General features: G+C 40.6%; 1 protein-coding gene across 1 annotated transcript; it reads right to left on the bottom strand.

The window, feature by feature from the left end:
* Positions 1 to 10,792: 10,792 nt before the first annotated feature.
* LOC136487114 (L-type lectin-domain containing receptor kinase IX.1-like) lies at positions 10,793 to 13,998 on the bottom strand. The gene is made up of 2 exons (XM_066484246.1): positions 12,347 to 13,998; positions 10,793 to 11,754 (listed from the first exon to the last, which is right to left on the bottom strand). Exons 1-2 carry the CDS (start codon positions 13,867 to 13,869, stop codon positions 11,004 to 11,006), a joined length of 2,274 nt encoding a protein of 757 aa, XP_066340343.1. The 5' UTR covers positions 13,870 to 13,998; the 3' UTR covers positions 10,793 to 11,003.
* Between the last annotated feature and the right edge of the window lie 5,062 nt (positions 13,999 to 19,060).

Genomic DNA, 19,060 nt, shown 5'->3' with positions numbered 1-19,060 from the left:
CCCACGCGTTTTACTCCCATGGCACGGAACCGTCCGGAATTTCTGGTGCAAAACGTCCATATCCTTTCCGGTTTTCTCTTTTGTTTTTTTCACCGTTTGACCATCCCGTGTTCGCTTCCTTGACTTGTTTTCTTTTTTTCTTCTTTTACTATATGTCATAAATATAATATTTTGGACCTTTAAAACTCTAAATTATTGATGTAATTTTAATGAGAAATAAAACTGTACATTAGAACCTTGATCAATCTAGGATCCAACTAATCAAACTGTAGATTGAAATTTTAGTTGTCCAATCTAAATGAAATAAATGTATGTTCATGTTGTACGCGTATACGAGTGAAATACTCGATGAGGGCTGCCATGTAAAAATTGAGTGTGGTCTTTGTCGTAATCATCAAGTATGTTCCACTACCGGAGACCTACTCTTTGCCGAGTGCCAAGTGGTTTGCCGAGTGTTGTTTTTCAGGCACTTGGCAAAGACGCCTTTGCCGAGTGTTTTTTTTTTACACTCGGCAAAGAAGCTTTTTGCCGAGTGTTTTTTTTTTGACACTCGGCAAAGAAGCTCTTTGCCGAGTGTTTTTTTTTTACACTCGGCAAAGAAGCTTCTTTGCCGAGTGTTTTTTTTGACACTTGGCAAATAAGCTCTTTGCCGAGTGTTTTTTTAACACTCGGCAAAGAAAAATTCAAAGCACATTTTGAAGCAGTAAATTAATTCAAATGAAAAAGTTTTCAACTACAAAGTTGTATAACTCATCAAGATGTACAATGTTTGTTTTGGTCTTTTCTTCATATGACAAAGTGAAAGTAAATTTGTTCACAAATCTAACATATCTCTCTTGTAGTTTATGAAACTACAAGAGAGATATATAAGATTTGTGAACAATGTTAAAACGACCATGTCGGATGAATAGATGATTAAACAACCAAAATAAACTTTGTATATCTCGAAAAGTTATGAAACTTTATAATTGGCAACTTTTTTATTTGAAATCATCTTGTCATGCAAAACTGTGTTTGAATTTCAAAAATTTAAAATTCGAACTTTTCAAATGACCTCGGATGGAAAAACAACCAAAATAAACTCTGTAGATCTCGAAAAGTTATGAAACATTGTAGTTGGCAACTTTTTAATTTGAAATCATCTTGTCATGCAAAACTGCGTTTGAATTTCAAAATTTTGAAATTCAAATTTTGTAAACGATCTCGGATGGAAAAACTTCCTAAACTAAAAGTGTAGATCTCGAAAAGTTATGAAACTTTGTAGTTTATAACTTTTTTTTGAATTCGTTTAGGGCCTCAAACAAACAATTTACACTCGGTTTAGTATAATATATTGGGAACTAAAACAGAATCCAGACACAAGTGAGAGTATGGTGTAGTGGTAAAGGAGGTTTGCGCGCAGGGGGAGGTCACAGGTTCGAATCCCGTCGGTCGCGTTGCTGTGAATTTTACGCGAAAAATGCCGGAGATAGGTGGACGCTGGACGGTGGGGGCCTCCACCGATTAAAAAAAATTTCCATTTTTTCTCATTTTTTTCGGGTTTTTTTTCGGTTCCAACTTTGCCGAGTGTCCGACAAAAAACACTTGGCAAAGACACATTTGCCGACCCATTTTTTGCCGAGTGTTCTTTGCCGAGTGCAGCACTCGGCAAAGCCTTTGCCGAATGCAAATTGGGCTTTGCCGAGGGCACTCGGCAAAGCCACTGAGTCCGGTAGTGTTCCCCAACTCTTTGACATCTTACTCATCAACAAATGGATGCTATGAAAAATAAAGCTATGATGTATTTACGAGTTAATGTTTATGTGCCTTATACAATGAAAAAAAAAATCTATCAAGGCTACATTTTAATTCCATACAAACATAAGAAGATATTGGCAAATTACCGTCAATATTAACTTATATTATTGTTAATATTAACTTATATTATGAATGTCATGATCATCATAAAATAAATTATAACTTTTAAAGAAAATAATTATGCATAATTAGGATTCTCATTTGATATTAACGTTTGATAGTTTTTTTTCTTTCATTGCAAGACACGGGCATATATGCCAGTATTAATATTAAAAAGGGAAGCAATTTTTGCGTCCATCTTTGTTACTTTTCACAATGCCCTTGCGCTTCTCATTGTCTCCTCTGGAATCTAAACTCACCACATGTGATCATATAGGTTAGAATCACCAACATTTATGCATCCAACGATGGTATTGAATTCGATTTCAATACATATTGGCACTACTACAGAATTGGATATCACTATCGGCCTCATCACTGCCGGATTTTAAGAAACCGACAGTGATAGTCCATCACTGCCGGTTTTTGGCTAAAACCGACAGTAATAAGATCAATCGACACTAATATTCGGGTTTTCACTTCGGTTCATATTATTGTTTGTTTTAGCCAAGAACTGACAGTGATATTGGGTAATCACTGCCGATTTTAGCCAAGAACCAACACTGATTTTATCACTGTCAGTTCGTGGCTTGAACCGACAGTCATATGTTGCAAGATTTCATAAGTTTCTTATATGATGTTCGATTAAGACGAACTTTATATCAAAGTTGTAGTACTCGACGAGACCTACAACTTTGTAGTTTAAACTTTTTAATTTAAGATCGTTTGGATATCCAAATATTTTCATTTAAAATCATCTATCTAATGAAAATTACGTTTGATTTCTCAAATTAAAAATTTGAATTTTTCAAACGACCTCGGATGGAAAAACGCCCAAAACAAAAGTTGTAGATCTCAAAAAGTTATGCAACTTTATAGTTGACAACTTTTTCATTTGAAATCATTTACTAGTTCAAAATGCTATTTGAAATTAAATTTTAAAATTAATTAAGAACTCTGATTTCTCTTTTTAATCTCTGGCTAAAACTTGTAACTAGTCTTTCTCCCTCATACTAACTTCAATTTTGATGATTTTTTTCTTAAAAATTCTAAAATCATGCTCTATCAATTTATTGTGTTCTTACGGCTATTATTTTATCCATCTTTTCATATGACTGTGTTTTATCTATTTGAATTTTGAATTTCAAAAAAATAGCAACTTCAAATGTCATTTTGGAACACTAAATAATTTTAGCTGAAAAAGTCATGAACATATAAGTTGTAGAACTTATAAAGATCTACAACTTTTGTTTTGGTCATTTCTTCATCCGATAAAGTGGTAGTGACATTGTTCATAAAATTTACGTATCTCTTATAGTTACATAAACTATAAGAGGTATATTTTATATTTGTGAATAATGTTACTACAACTATGTCATATGAATAAATGATCAAATGAATAAAATAAAAGTTATAGATTTCGGAAAGTTATGAAACTTTGTGGTTGACAACTTTTTAATTTGAAATCATCTTGTCTAGGAAAACTACGTTTGAATTTCAAAATTTTGAAATTCAAATTTTATAAACGACCTTGGATGGAAAAAGTACCAAAATAAAAGTTGTAGATCCCAAAAAGTTATGAAACTTCGTAGTTGACAACTTTTTGATTTGAAATCATCTTATCAAGAAAAACTACGTTTGAATTTCCAAAAATTTAAAATTTGAATTTTTTAAATGACCTCGGATGGACAAACAGCAAAAAACGAAAGTTATAGATCTAAAAAAGTTATGAAACTTTGTAGGTGATAACTTTTTGATTTGAAATTATGTTGTCATGGAAAACTACGTTTGAATTTCTTAAATTTCAAATTCTAATTTTGTAAACGACCTCGGATGGAGAAACTACCAAAATAAAAGTTCTAGATCTCGAAAAGTTATAAAACTTTATAGTTGACAACTTTTTCATTTGAATTCGTTTAGGGTCCCAAATACTTATTTCAAAATTAGATAAACATAAAATGGCCAGGACGAAAATCCCATTCGGACACAAACAACTTGCAGGTGGAGTGGTTAGGGGCTGAAGACACGAAGCAGGAAGGTTCAAGCGCCGGTGGCCGCGAAGCGTGTGTTTTTCGCATGAAAAATCTTGTGACTTGCGATGCCCGACCGTGTGGCTGTGCAATGGGACCTCTCCCGAAATTTAAAAAAAAAATCCTTATTTTTTTGGCATGTTTTTTGGATTTCCTAAAAACCACATCAGTGTCGATTCATAAGAACTGATAGTGATGTCAACCCCACATCACTGTCAGTATGCCACTACCGGTTCAAAATCCGACGGTGAAGGAGGGTTTTGTATCGACAGTGATGTCGAAAACTGGGATAGTGTGGAACGTAATTGTTACACAAATCTCCGATCAACAATTCTTGAGATGACCCAACAACAAGGTGTAAGACTCGTTGCAACGCACGGACATGTTATGCAAGTGGTATAATAAAAAGAGATGCGGGAGTTTTTTTTCTATTTTTGCTTCATTTCATTTAGCAGGAGATCCCTCATGTCACTTCATTTTTTATCCGAATCACGACAAAAGAAAACGTGCAACTAAAATTTTTCATAGGCATGGGTCACCAAATCCATAATCACAGTGAAAATTTTTGTGCTATTGTAATCTTTTCGGTGCACCGCGCACATGTTTAAGCTTAACACTATATTAAAAAGGCAGCCTGATGCCTTGATCTTTTTTTAGAATTACGCAGTATAATATAGACGTCCACACGTATGAACACACGCGCTCAAATTCTATCCTTTTGAGCCGCTCTGAAGGACTAAGCCAGCGGGGTCGTCGCCTACCACTGAAAGTATAGAGCCGTTAAATCCTGGAATAAATTTAGAAAAATACGAGTACTTATGCCAAGTCGAGGATTTGAACTCGAGTGGGCATGTTCCACCACATGGAAGCCATATTAACTTATCTATGATCAGTTCACCAGATGCCTTATTCTTGTATACAAATTTAGTTTTGGAGCTCACCTTTCATACGCAGCTTAAACCATAGAGTTTTCCAACTCGCAAAAAAGTATTGGGAGGAAAAAATAAGACCGTCTTCAACAGTTTTCTATAATTCACTCCTAAAATATAAAAGATAATTTTATATCAGGAATCCTATATACTATTTCTAAATTATCCTAACTATATATATATTCTTTCTCTATTGTATGTTTGCATCATGAACCTTTTTCTACTCTTTATTCTATTCCCACGTCTTTCCACCTTAAATTGGGACGGTGATAAATCCGTGGAAGACGCGCAGATATATCCGCGCGTTCGGTGATTTTTTTCGAAGTGGCAAAAGATTAAGAGGTGGTATTGAAAACTCTTGGAGATTGATTTTTTCTATTCTTGACAAAAATTCTAGATGCATGATTTATTGGGAACTCTTAGAGGTTGGTTGAAACAGGAAGGGATCAGAGCCGTTAATTTTATTTTACTGCGACTACCATATACACCAGAGTAGCAGACCAAGAAAAATATTCCTAGCATACTAAGCCCTTTTCTAAAATGTAGGTCCTATATAATCGAAGGCTAATTGGGTGGCCCGTCCTTGCCTGACACAGGCCCATTAAGGCAAGGCTATGCTTCCGGTCTATGCATGGCCCTACAAGGTATTGGTCGTATTTTTATATTTTTTGATTTGAAGGAAAGGTATTGGTCGTATTGGTCGTTGTGGCCTGTGGGTTGATCTAGGCTGGTTTGGGGTTCCAACCGTTTGGAACCAAACCATGAATGAACAGGCCTATTTGTGGGCCACCATTGGCGCCACGTCCAGTTTCTGCTTCGCATCAGCCTTCTTAGGTAAGATTAGTGGTGACAGAGGATTGGCTTGGCAGCCAGAAGTATTATGTAGTAGTTACGTGGAGAGATGATTTAAATATTAAAGTGTGTAAATGAAAGGAAGTAAACAAAATACAAGAGATCACATATAGGGATGAAAAAGGCAGGGTATCGGATCCTGATATCACCTTTTAGTGCATTTTAATTCGAAATACAAATATGGATTTGGATATTTTTTAATAGAAATACAAAACAGGTGTCTCGGATTTGAATAGAAATACAAAACAGCTCCACTCAACTAAAAGTTACCCAAACGGTCTAACTCCACGAAATCTAGATTCACCGAAATGGTGGATCGGCAGGCCAGATTCAATGTTTTGGTGGAGCTTCTCAAAGGGTGCTCCGCCAAACTCAAATTGGCGGAGTTAGAAAAAGTTACCTGTCGCTGCCACTAGTTACACACATCCCTCCCGTAGGAGTTGGTTTTCTATTCTATTCTTCTCCTCCTCGTGAACAACAGACTCCGTCACCCGCCTCCTCGAGGCCACTGCTCAACAGCGAGCTCCCCTACTCCGGAACTTGTCCCCCTTTTTCTCCCCAGCCCCTTTCTGCCCCTGGATGCGGGGCACGGCTAGTTTGGCTGGGGCAAGGCCCCTTGAGCGCCAACGCAACTCGCCTAGCCGAGGCGCGCCCCCCTGGCCGCCGGCACGACTGGCTTCGCCAGGGGCATGGCACCCCTGGCAGCCTGGCCGGGGCGCAACCCTCCTGGCCACCAACACAGTTGGCCTGCCCGTGGCGCAACCCCCTTGATTGTGAAGTTTGTTTAGACCTCGAGGAAATAAAGAACACCGCGTAGTTTTTTTCATACACCAACACATGGGGCCTATCTCGAGGGCAAATCAGTGCATTCCAACCCGAATGCCTTGTGTGGATCTAAAGTTGTTGTAGCCAAATAATTCCTTGGTAGATCCATAGTGGATCTTAGATCCACTAGTGAAGCTACTCCACGGTGAATCCCAGATCTAGATTCACTTGTTCAATGGTGGAGCTATCCCAAACAGCCCTAAATCTCTTAATAGGAATTCTGCTACCAAATCGCGGGCACCCGTTAGCCTGCTAACCGTCGGATTAAGGCAGCTCGCGATAAGGACTGTCCAATCGAGGGCGTAACGGGTCTCTCACCGTCAAACCCGGACGGCCGCGAATCTTCACGAACCCGCTCGGGGCGACTCCGGCACCTCCCTCATCGGCTCCTCCCATCACGGGCGCTGCGCTCTGGCCATCCCGGCGCGGGTGAGAGCCCGATGACCCCGGCGCAGGCGGGGTACGAGCGCGGCGGACCAGGCCGTTCCGGTCCCGGCCATCCCGACGCGTCGCACATGGAGCCTATGCACGGCTCCTCGCTCGCCCTTGCGCCCTCTCTGCTCAGCTCCCCTTCCCTCACTCTCTCTTCCTCACGGCAGCAAGCGCCATGGCCGGCTTGAGCACTTGCCACCGTCATTCTTGCGGTCAGCAGGCACCTCCCTATCGCCCTCCGCCCCTACCGCCTCGCTCTAACCGTCCCTACCGCGGTCGTGCGGCCGTGCTGCGCCGCTGCAGCAGCGCCTGCGCGCGTGGCCAGCAGGCCACGGACCACCTCCCGGTACCGCGCGGGCCTGGCCCAGCTCGTCGGCCGGCCGGCCAGCCACCGCCGCCGTGGCCATCCCGGCCGCTCTGCTGAGCGTTCATGGGTCTTCCCTTTGTCGCTGGTATTTGGTTCATCAGAGGTTTCCCATTTGCTGCCGGTACTTGGCTTATCTGGGATCTTCCATTTGCTACTGGTGTTTGGCTCATCAGAGTTTTCTCATTTGGTGTTTGGCTCACCAGCTGCCTTCCATTTGCTGCTGATGTTTGGTTCACCACGGTTGCTACTGGTGTTTGGCTCACCCGGGTTACCTCTGGTGTTTGGTTCACCTAGGGCCTTTCATTTCTATCAACTGGTAGTTGGTTCATCAGGGGCCTTCCGTTGGTTGTGCATCTCTGGTCCTTCAGTCAAGATGAAAAACATAGAAACTAAAGAGGAGATACAGATGGAACTTCGACTTGCTTACTATAGTAATGGATACATACTGTTGGCATTCGGATTGCATCAATCTTACTATTGAGAGATCTGACAGCTCTAACAATCTCCTGCACAAAGAGGCAATGATCAGCCAGTGTCCAAACACTGGTTCTGCATTGCCTTTTTTGGCAACCCAAGTGACCTGGTTTCAGAATGCAAAATGGAATACAAGTGACATGGTTTCAGAATGCAAAATAGAATGCGAGATTCACCATATAATTTGAGCCATCTCCAAATTTGAGCTAGCTTGTATATTTATGTGAAACCGAACTGATATCTACTGCGACGACAGGGAAACTCAGAAACTAGCAAGTTGATAAGATAATTATTTGTGCGCACGTGCCAGCCATCACAAAAAACCAAAAGACAAATGTAAGTAACAGATTCATATCGAATTAGAGGCTGATCATAGCATAAGAAACCCAAGAGCTACCTCTATGTCTTTTCTAAAAATTCTGAAGATGTCGTCACTCTGCTCTTGCTTTAAATCTTTTTCTATTCGTTTCGGCAAGATTGAAAGGGTTGAGGACATCTCATCCAGTTTGTTGAAGTGGGATTTCATAACAGTCAGCTGATCAGAGATGCTTTTGGTGTTGCTCTCAACAAGCGCGTCGAGATCATCTTGTCCCTTAAGCTACAATGGCGTAAATAATCTTATACAAAATCACAGAAAAAATCACAAAATGAAAAATTAAGTTTTGTTGAGTTTCTCATGTAGATCAAATTAAGTTTTGTTAAGTTTCTCATGACTAGATCTATGCAGTAGATATATAATATCATATGAATTAGTGCAACTTCAAATGTTCAATATTAGCGATTTACTTTTTCTGTCTTTATCCATTTCACGTATAGAAGTATTCTTTTCATTTACTTTCAGATATTCATAATCCAGATCTCAATTGGCATCTGTATAATATTTGACAAATCAGATCAAGCAAAGGTTTATTGTCACCCGTTAAAATCCAGCCATATGCTGTTAGTCTTAAATAACCACGTCTATAACCGCTATTGCCCATTTTCAAAATTTCTATATGAAACTTGGAGATTCTAGACTTTATATGAAAATTTCTTTTACAACAAACACAATATATTTAAAATATTAAAAGACCTCGTACAGTTCTGCTAGTTATCCTCAAAGTAAAAGATCAACACTAGGTTCATCTCCTGCACAACTGGTTCGACCCAGGTGGCCGCGCGGCAACGCCGCACGTTGCTTTCTAGTGCTTTCCTAATCGCACTTGCATATCTATGTGGGGAGATGTGGCGGCAATGTGGTGGAGAATATTGGGACTCGAGAGATGGATAGAGGCGATGATGGAGCTTCGGATTGGGCAAAATCTGTCACAGATACAATCGTGTTGAGACGAGATTATTAGATCATGGATACAAATGTTTTCCTCACACCGCCTGCGGATGCCAAGACACACCAAGTTACTCTGTGGTGTAAAGTGTGCTTCACCTGATGCCTCAGGTCCCAAGTTCGGTTCACAAGAGCCCAAGATAAAGAGCTCTCATTGAGTTATTTTTTTTTGGCTCTTACTCTATATTTTCTTGGATGTTGCGGTGTTGTCCTACATTCCTTGGCAGCCAACCAGCCTTCAAGAAAATCATCCTTGAGTGCCAAAACATACAAAGAAAACAATTTCCTTTATCCTCTATCCATGACAGAATTTGCTTGATGGTTTAAGCATTTTTCTTGACAGTTTTTGGCTCTCAAGTTAATTCGGAATTTTTATAGTGATTTGATTTATTTTTTAGTTCCTCCCCGAACATAACCTTGATGACCATGTCTTCTTACCTCGTCGCATAGGTTGTATGTTGTTGTTTAGTTTCTTTTTTTTAACAGGAAAGTTTGAGTAAAGACGCTCACAAACATACACGCACACTCATTCCCATGAACACATACACACATGCTTTATATTGATGATCACCTCCAAAAGATTTAGCCGACAGATCTCAAAAATGATGAAATAATTTTAAATAATAATAATTTTAAATAATAGAATAAATCTAAGAAAATATGTGCATTAGGCTCCGTTCGGCTTATCTTATAATCTGACTTATTCGGCTCCTTTTTTCAGCCAGAACAGTGTTTTTCTCTCACAATAATTCAGCCGGAACAGTATTTTTCAGCCAATTTCAGCCAATCGAACGAGACTATATATATATATATATATATATATATATATATATATATATATATATATATATATATATATATATATGTTAAGTTGAAGACTTGACCTGAATGGGCAGTCTCCGCCATAAAAGAACCAATTTTTTTTATCTAAGTGCTTCATTTTTTAAAAAGGGTTTGGTGGCTTTTTTGGAGTATCCAAGCATACTATCAAATATGCTCGTGCGTTGCATCGCCGGACGCGAGTTGTTCTAACACATATGACGACGGACCCAATATGTTTTGAAATCGGACTCCGTATCGCCCTAGACAAGAGCTATTCTAACTCGTATCAGCGTGAGCTATATTATAAGTCCGGACATAAGAAACTCTCTATTGTCCGCTAGTTAGAGGAAGACATACAAGAAAATAGATGGATGAAAAAATGGGCTGAAATTTTGCCTCTTCATTATTAGGTATAGATATAGATATAAATAGGACCCTACTGTTTATCCATAGTAGAATTTGGACAGGTAGCAAGATGTCATATTTTTTTTAAATTACATAGTACAATGTAGATGCCCAGCACAAATGCACACTAACCTCTATGAACACACGTGCACAAACCTACCCCTATAAGCATCTCTAAAGAACTGAGCCAGCAGATCTCGAGATTCATGAAGTCACCATATATAGGTGCCTCGCTGTCGACTGGGACGTCGCCTACCATTGAAAGCATAGCACCGTTAAATCCTAAAATAAATCTGGGGACTCAGCCTCTTGCGCAAGTTGAGTGGAAATCTGGGGACACGTACTTTTGGGTATGAAGGTGAAACAGATGTTCTTTCATTTTGGAACGTTCATAATAAAAGATAGATCCCAAATTAGATGCTCGGAGGACAATTGGTTGGGAAACAAAACACTTCGCGAACAATAATATTCATGCTTATACAACATAGCAAGAAATAAACAGGCTACAATTGCTGAAGTTCTTAGTTCATCCCCGCCAAATTTGTCTTGGCCCAGGGATCTAATAGGCGCAAAGTTAGCTAAGAAATAAACAAGCTACAATTGCAGTTTGCTTATTAAAGTTTGAACAGTACACAACAATAATTATACTACCATGTAGAATGGGGTGGTAGGACTACTGGTAAAGTGGCAAACGACTCCGACGAGCCTGCCGTCGTGCCAGCGGTCTCTGCCGAGCGGACTCCGCTAGCGAAGGAGCTGCCGGAGACACCAGAGTCATCGACGACCGTCGAGGCAACGTTGCCAACAGATGGTGGCGTCGCCAGCTTGCTGTACATGTGTAACGAGAGCGCCGGCAGCTTCAACTCCTCGGACTGCAGGACCTGCATGGCCTCAGCGATGGATGGGCGCTGCCCGGGGTCACGGTGCGCGCACCAGAGCCCGACGAGCAGAGCACGCTCCATCTGCCGGTCATGGGCTTCGTCTCCCCGCAGCCGCACATCAGCGGCATCCAGGACGCGGCCGACGCCCTGCTGGCAGTACAAGGTCTCTACCCACTTGAGGAGCGAGAAAGACGGATCCTGGCGGTCCACAGGTGACCGGCCGGAGACGATCTCGAGCAGGACGACGCCGAAGCTGTAGATGTCTGACTCTGTGCTTCGGCGGTGCGTGTTGACGAACTCCGGATCGATGTACCCCATGGTGCCCTTGACGAGGTCCGTCGTCTGCGGGCCGGTGCCATGGTCACCGAGGCGGGCCAGACCGAAGTCTCCCAGCTTTGCGTTGTAGGACGAGTCAAGCAAGATGTTGCTTGGCTTTATGTCACCGTGCACAACACGTTGATCCCAGTCCCGATGGAGGTAGTGTAGTGCTGATCCCAATCCCAGAATAATCTTGTACCTATAGATAGTATTTGATTTAATCTTGTACCACAAAGTTAATTTGTAGTTTTAATATATACCACCGAATGCATTCATGCATGATTTTCCTATTAATAATTATGAACCAGCTTCCACATTAATAATCACAAGACACGATTGGAAAAATAATGATAAATCCCACAAATCGTCACAAAATTCTGAAACACCAACCCATTAGTCTTATAGCTTGTACTTAGTCCGTTTCAAATTATAAGTCGTCCTGGCTTTTCTATAGACAGTTTTTAGTATGTGTTTAGACATGGTATATATTCTACATGGTCAAAGGTGAAAAAATTACAAAAATAGATGATGGATTTATTGCTAATTAGTTTGTAAAATTAACAAAGAAGAAAAAAAGAATATGAAGTATCCAATGGGTTTTGCGTTAGATAAAATGAAGATAGAAATTATTCGCAAACATTAGTAAATTTGATTAGTTGTTGGAGTTAAATACAATTTCTTCTAGTGTTCTAAGCCAGTTCAGGAGTATTGGTTCGATAGAATAGTGAAGGAAAAAAGATATAACTATAACCGAGTAACAATTAATGTTATTGATAGGATGCATGTTGTACCTCTCGGGCCAATTTAAGACCTTGTCAGTGCTGTAGATGTGTTTGTCAAGGCTCCCTTCGGGCATGAGCTCGTAGACAAGCAAGAGTCCTCTACGGCTATCACACCAGCCTAGCAGTTGCACAAGATTGCGATGCCTTAGACGTGCTATGATCTTTACCTCAGCCTCGAACTCTTTCCGGCTCTGAGACAATGACTCCGAGTTGAACTTCTTGATGGCTACCTCCTGCCGCCGCCGCTGCAGCTGCAGCTGCTGCTGGTGCTGGTCTTCATTGTCGTCCTCGTTAGAAGAACCGGGGAGCCGGCCCTGGTACACGCTGCCAAACCCCCCACGCCCAAGCAAATTCTCGTCTGCGAATCCGCCGGTTGCAGCGGCGAGATCGCGGTAGTGGTAACGTCTTGGACCGGCGACACTCATTTCGAAGGTGGCAGCCTCGCCGTTGTTTTGCTCGTCGGATTCCTCACTGTCGGAACCTTGACTTGGGCGGCGATTTCTTGCATGCGTCCTCCATAGGAGAAGGACGGCACCTGCACATACGAGAACAGATCCTGTAGGAACTAGTACCTCCAGTAGTAATTTCGCCGAGGGCTCTGGTTTGATGACTGCCCCGGCAACCTCTGCCAACTTGGGTTCTTGGAGTGTCGAGTTGAAGGACCAAGACAGGAGCTGGTGCAGCTCCACACAGTCGCCGGTCGATGCTGAGAATCCGACAGCCACAATCTCCGGCAAGCTTTGTGTAAGGTTGACGGTCGTGTTCAGGGCGTACGGAGTACCGTTGATCTGCAGATCAACGGCTAGCATCTGGGTCACGTTGTCGTAGCTGATCATGGCCGCCTTGGTGAAGGGGGATGTGAGGTTGTTCATCCCTGGAGTGTCCGTGCTCGCCACAGACACGATGGAGTTGACATCGATGCCGATGTGCTGGATGGTACTGTTGTCCCATCCCACATTATAGAATGTGTCGAACTCGACGGCAACAACCCGATTGTCACCCGTTGCGTTGAAATGGTTGCTGGGGTTGAAAAGGTAGAGGTCGCCGCCTTCCATTGCGGTTGCGTTGGGCAGGACGATGCCGCCGCCGGTGCTCGAGTTAGAGTTAGGCCAAGGCGCAAGGAAGAAGGCCATGCCGTCGCCCGTCTGAGATGCCCATGTGTCCATGCACCGGTTGGAGTCGGACGGCGTGAGGTTGAAGGAGAAAGTGGTGGTGAAGCTCGCTACCTCGCCGGTGCTCTCTTTCCATAGCGGCACGGGCAGCTTGTACCACACCCGACCTTGGCTGTCGGTGATTTCTCCTCGGAGGTCCTTTGTCAGCTCGATGGCTGATGTGGTCTTGTCGAAATGCGCATCGCGGTAGCACATGAGCTCGAGTCCGCCGCAGGGGTCGTCACCAGTAGTGTTGGAAAAGTTGAAGCTGAATGAAACCGATGACGACGAAGGAACGTGCATGCATAGCACCAAGAAAGAGTAGCTGAGGCAGATGAAAGCGAGAGAATATAAGGGGGCTGATGCGCTCGCGCGAGCCATCGTTGGAGCTTGGCAAGAAAACAATGCTTCTCGTATATATATCGCGGTAGTAGTAACTCTGCCTTTTGTTTATTGACTGGCTCTGTTGGGGTGACCGTGACTTTGGCTGAAGAGAGGAGCAGTCCAAGTCGTCGTCTCTACGGTTCATATCTCTTCCACTGCTTCTCCACAACAGTCCAAGTCGTCGTCTCTACGTCCCGTCATAGGCCAACCCCAGTCAACACGTGAATTTACTTGCATGCCCATCACTGCAGCTTCCAGGAAGAAGCACTGATGATGATGATGATGCGGACACCAAAGGACGACGAGTCCCATCTGCCTATACAGTGTTTATCTTGTGCGTGAGACGAATAAGGTCCTGTTTGGTTATCTAAAATTCATGTCACTTCGAATGTTTGATACATGTATGGAGTATTAAATATAGATTAATTATTAAACTAATTGCACAACTTGCGACTAATTTGCGAGACGAATCTTTTTAGCCTAATTAGTCCATGATTTGACAACGTTGTGCTACAGTAAACATGTGCTAATGACAGATTAATTAGGCTTAAAGAATCATCTCGCAAATTAGTCTCCATCTATGCAATTGGTTTTGTAATTAATCTATATTTAATGCTCCTTATTAGTATCTAAATATTTGATGTGACATAAATTTTAGGAGCGACTAAAGAACCAAACACCTCCTAAGCCAGCTATTTGATACAGAGAGGCAAAGTCAAGCTGGTCGGCGTTGGGGAATTTTTTTAACACTTTTTGTAAACTAATTTTAAATCTAACACTCTTTTATTTTTAAAAGTTTGTTGTAGAGCCTACTCATAAATTAGATCTGCAGTATAGATCTGCGGTACAGACATGGGGTGTTTGGTTCCACCTACTAAAGTTTAGTCTATGTCACATCGAATGTTTGACACTAATTTAAAGTATTAAACGTAGACTAATTACAAAACTAATTGCACAGATTGAGACTAATTTGCAAGACGAATCTATTAAGCCTAATTAGTCTATGATTTGACAATGTGGTGCTACACTAAACATATGCTAATATTTGATTAATTAACCTTAATAGATTCATCTCACGAATTAGTCCTGACTTCTGTAATTAATTTTATTATTAGTATGCGAACACCCGATGTGATATCTGATGTGGTACCCGATGTGACACCTTGTGTTCTTTTCTGTGGGGGAATCTAACCATGAGTGAAATAATGAATTTGGTTTGTTGAGGAAGGCTTGACTTGCATCGAGATCTCGTTTATGAGTATACAACAGTCGTAGTAATAACGAAGTTGGCTTTTTTGGGGAAGACTTGACTTGCATCGAGATGCGCCAGGCGTGCATAATTTTAAATACAAAAAAGGGAGATTAGTTCTCTGATCTTGTGCCAAAAAGATTGATCAACTTGTGCTTCGCCCTGACATACATTAATTTACAGTTGGATTAGGGCTCACTGCACAAGAAGGTGGTATCGAGTATGCCAACCATAACTTGTACTCCCTCTGTTCTAAATTATAAATTACTTTGACTTATTTAGTATATTAATTTGTTATGTATCTAGATATAATATATGTCTAGATGTATAATAAAATGAATGTATAAAAAATAAGTTAAAACAACTTGTAATTTAGAACGGATGTAGTATTTAAAAACTACCATTTGTCCTTCAGTGTGAAGGAAAGATCATAAACTAATTTCAAAATTTGAAATTTGAAATTTGAAATTTAAAATTATCAAACAATCTTGAATATTGATATGGTCTATATGAAAGTTATAGTTCTCAATACAATCTACAACTTTGTAGTTGAAAAGTTTTTTGTTTGAAGTCATTTAGTATCCCAAAATTTAATTTTAAATTTCAAGTTTCAAAATCTATAAACATACAATAATATTTTGGGACCCTAAACAGTTTTAATTCAAAAACTTTTCAACAACAAAGTCGTAGATCGCGTCGAGGGCTTCAATTTTGATATAAAGTTTGTCTTCATTCGGGTTCATATAAAAAATTATGAATTATTTTTTATATAAAGTTTTTAGATCACCCTGTTTTGACCCAGATGAGACTAAGTTTAGGGAGCGGGATGACACAACTGAACAAGTTTGAGGACTTAAACGGTCGATTTGCAAGTTTAGAGACAGGGATGACACAGCCGAACAAGTTTAGGGACCGAGATGACACAGATGAACAAGTTTGAGGACATAAACGGTTGATTTGTGAGTTTAGGGACCGGGATGACACAGCGGTACAAGTTTAGGGACCGCTGCTGCACTTTACTCATTTTTTATGTTACGGTGGGTTCCATATATTGGTCCATATAGACTCTTGCACAAATAGTAGCTATAGCTCACTGATATAAAAGCTGACCATATGGACTACCAAGTTCATATTGTGGTTGCTCTCAGCTGCGTTTCACTTAACGTTGTATACTGAGGTCGTACTCATACAAGAACATGTATGCATGCATAGTAAAATAACATGATGATGGCATGGTTTGCTACAAATTTAAAAATCTATAGTTTACAAATTAAAAATGTAAATTAAATTTTGATTACACTATTGTGTTTATTGTAATAAATCCTTTAAAACAAGACCCGCATGGATATATGTAGATAAATTTTATTATCAAACATTTATCTCATAAAGAAAGAACATTCTCTTTTATTATATAGAGACCATGTTTAGGATCAGCAAACAATGTTCCATCTTCACAAGGGAACAATATCCCAGATCTGGGAGAACAAATTATAGGGTAATACGATAATATTATAATATCTGTGAAAATAATATATATGCTCACTACAAGAGATTGGGCCTTCTATGACAATTTTCTGGATTATGACGGACCTTCTATGACAACAGCATATTGTCAGAGAAGGGGTACTGTGACAAGAAAAAGCCTACAATTGTCACAATCAGAGTGTCAGAATTACTGATTGTGACAATTTTTAGTATTCGGTCATAATTACAGGCTTTTTCTTGTCACAATACCCCTTCTCTGACAATATGCTGTTGTCATAGAAGGTCCGTCATAATCCAGAAAATTGTCATAGAAGACCCAATCTCTTATTGTGGCTTTTGTATTTACTATCTTGTATATAGAGTTGAGGCCAACAACAAGAAAAAAAAAAGATTTACCTGGGCTCCTAGAGCGCATGGGCCGCTGCCTCCACTTAGGCCCCATTTAGTTCCGAAAATTTTTGGCTTTTGGCTACTGTAGCACTTTCGTTTTTATTTGGCAAAAATATTCCAATTATGGACTATTTAGGCTTAAAAGATTCGTCTCACGATTTCTCGGCTAACTGTATAATTAGTTTTTTTTCGTCTACATTTAGTACTCCATGCATGTGCCATAAGATTCGATGTGATGGGGAATCTTGAAAAATTTTGGGTTTTGGGTTGCATCTAAACAGGCCCTTATCATTATTGGGTGTAGAAAAAGGAGTAGAGAAACAACCCAGGCAACTGCGCGCGTGGAAGTAGGAAGTACTCAGCGCATGGTTCTAGGCCGACGTGTAACTGTTACTCGCTCCGTCCTAAATAAATATTGTTCACTTCAATAAATAATTTTCACTAATTTTATATAAAAATATTAATATATGTATATAAATATTAATATATATATATAGATCTTTCCTTCAATGTGATGGATGAATTATTGAGCGACGCCTCAGTCAGAGTTGAATCAGTCGAGTGGCAGAGCTGAGCGATTGATAACCTGACGACGACATGGATGGTAAGTCTCTCAAGCTGCACCACTCATTTGTTTATTGGAACCATTAAAATAAATTACCCATAGCAGTTTGCTCGGTTGGCAGCGTTCCCCGTAGTGACAAGCTCCAGGTCGGGAGTTGGACTCCCCACCTTCGCATGCGTAGGTTTACACATTATAAAAAAATCTCGTTGCCAGTCTCATGCTAAAAACACATGCGTCGTAGTCTCACATGGACTGCACTGCCGCTATATATAAGTGGAACACGGTTCGAAAATTTTCTGAATCTACGTTAAGCACATGTTTAAGGGCTGGCACAGTCTCATGTGAGCTACGCTGCCTCATGTATACATATAAGTGGAGCAGCGGTTTCAGGATTTTCTCGATCTGCGTGAAGCACATGTCTAAAGGCAGGCACAGTCTCACGTGAGCTACGCTGCCGCTATGCATAAGTGAAACATAGGTTCGAGGATTTTCTCGATCTACGTGAAAATAACTTTTTTTGATCTACGTGAGAAGATCACTTTTTATCTTAACCAGGAAACCGAGGGATGTCTCCCACATGGATGATGTTTTTTTATTTATGAAAGTCCTGCCCCTTTTCTTGTCCCCAACTCCCCACCACCGCTCCTATCGGCTCCATGGAGTTCGCGACAGGGGCACCGGGCACTCTGCTTGATGCGTCTGATCTTTCATCATCATGCATGGATGATATAACAAAAAGAGGTGCGGGTATTATTTTTCATTTTTGCCTCGCTTCATTTCGCAGCAGATCTCTCATGTCACTTCATTTTTTTATGTTACGGTGGGTTCCATATATTGGTCCATGTAGACTCCTGCACAAATAGTAGCTATAGCTCACTGATATAAAACGTGCAACTAAAATTTTTCATAGGCATGGGCCACCAAATCCATAATCACATTGAAAATTTTTGTGCTATTGTAATCTTTTCGGTGCACCGCGCACATGTTTAAGCTTAACACTATATTAAAAAGGCAGCCTGATGCCTTATTCTTTTTTTTAGAATTATGCAGTATAATATAGACGTCCACACGTATGAACACACGCGCACAAATCCTATCCTTTTGAGCCGCTCCGAAGGACTGAGCCAGCGGGGTCGTCGCCTACCACTGAAAGTATAGGGCCGTTAAATCCTGGAATAAATTTAGAAAAATACGAGTACTCATGCCAAGTCGAGGACTTGAACTCGAGTGGGCATGTTCCACCACATGGAAGCCATATTAACTTATCTATGATCAGTTCACCTGATGCCTTATTCTTGTATACAAATTTAGTTTTGGAGCTCACCTTTCATACGCAGCTTAAACCATAGAGTTTTCCAACTCGCAAAAAAGTATTGGAAGGAAAAAATAAAACCGTCTTCAACAGTTTTCTATAATTCACTCCTAAAATATAGAAGATAATTTTATATCAGGAATCATATATACTATTTCTAAATTATCATATATATATATATATATAT

The sequence above is a fragment of the Miscanthus floridulus genome, chromosome 10 (genome assembly GCF_019320115.1).
Source record: "Miscanthus floridulus cultivar M001 chromosome 10, ASM1932011v1, whole genome shotgun sequence".
NCBI classification, from domain to species: domain Eukaryota; kingdom Viridiplantae; phylum Streptophyta; class Magnoliopsida; order Poales; family Poaceae; genus Miscanthus; species Miscanthus floridulus.
This window is presented reverse-complemented; position numbering and strand designations above follow the sequence as displayed.

Coding starts and splice junctions, on each gene's coding strand:
- LOC136487114 (XM_066484246.1), bottom strand. CDS start 13,869: ATGGCTCGCGCGAGCGCATCAGCCCCCTTATATTCTCTCGCTTTCATC. Junction 11,755..12,346: donor GTCTTAAATTGGCCCGAGAG/GTACAACATGCA, acceptor TACTATCTATAG/GTACAAGATTATTCTGGGAT.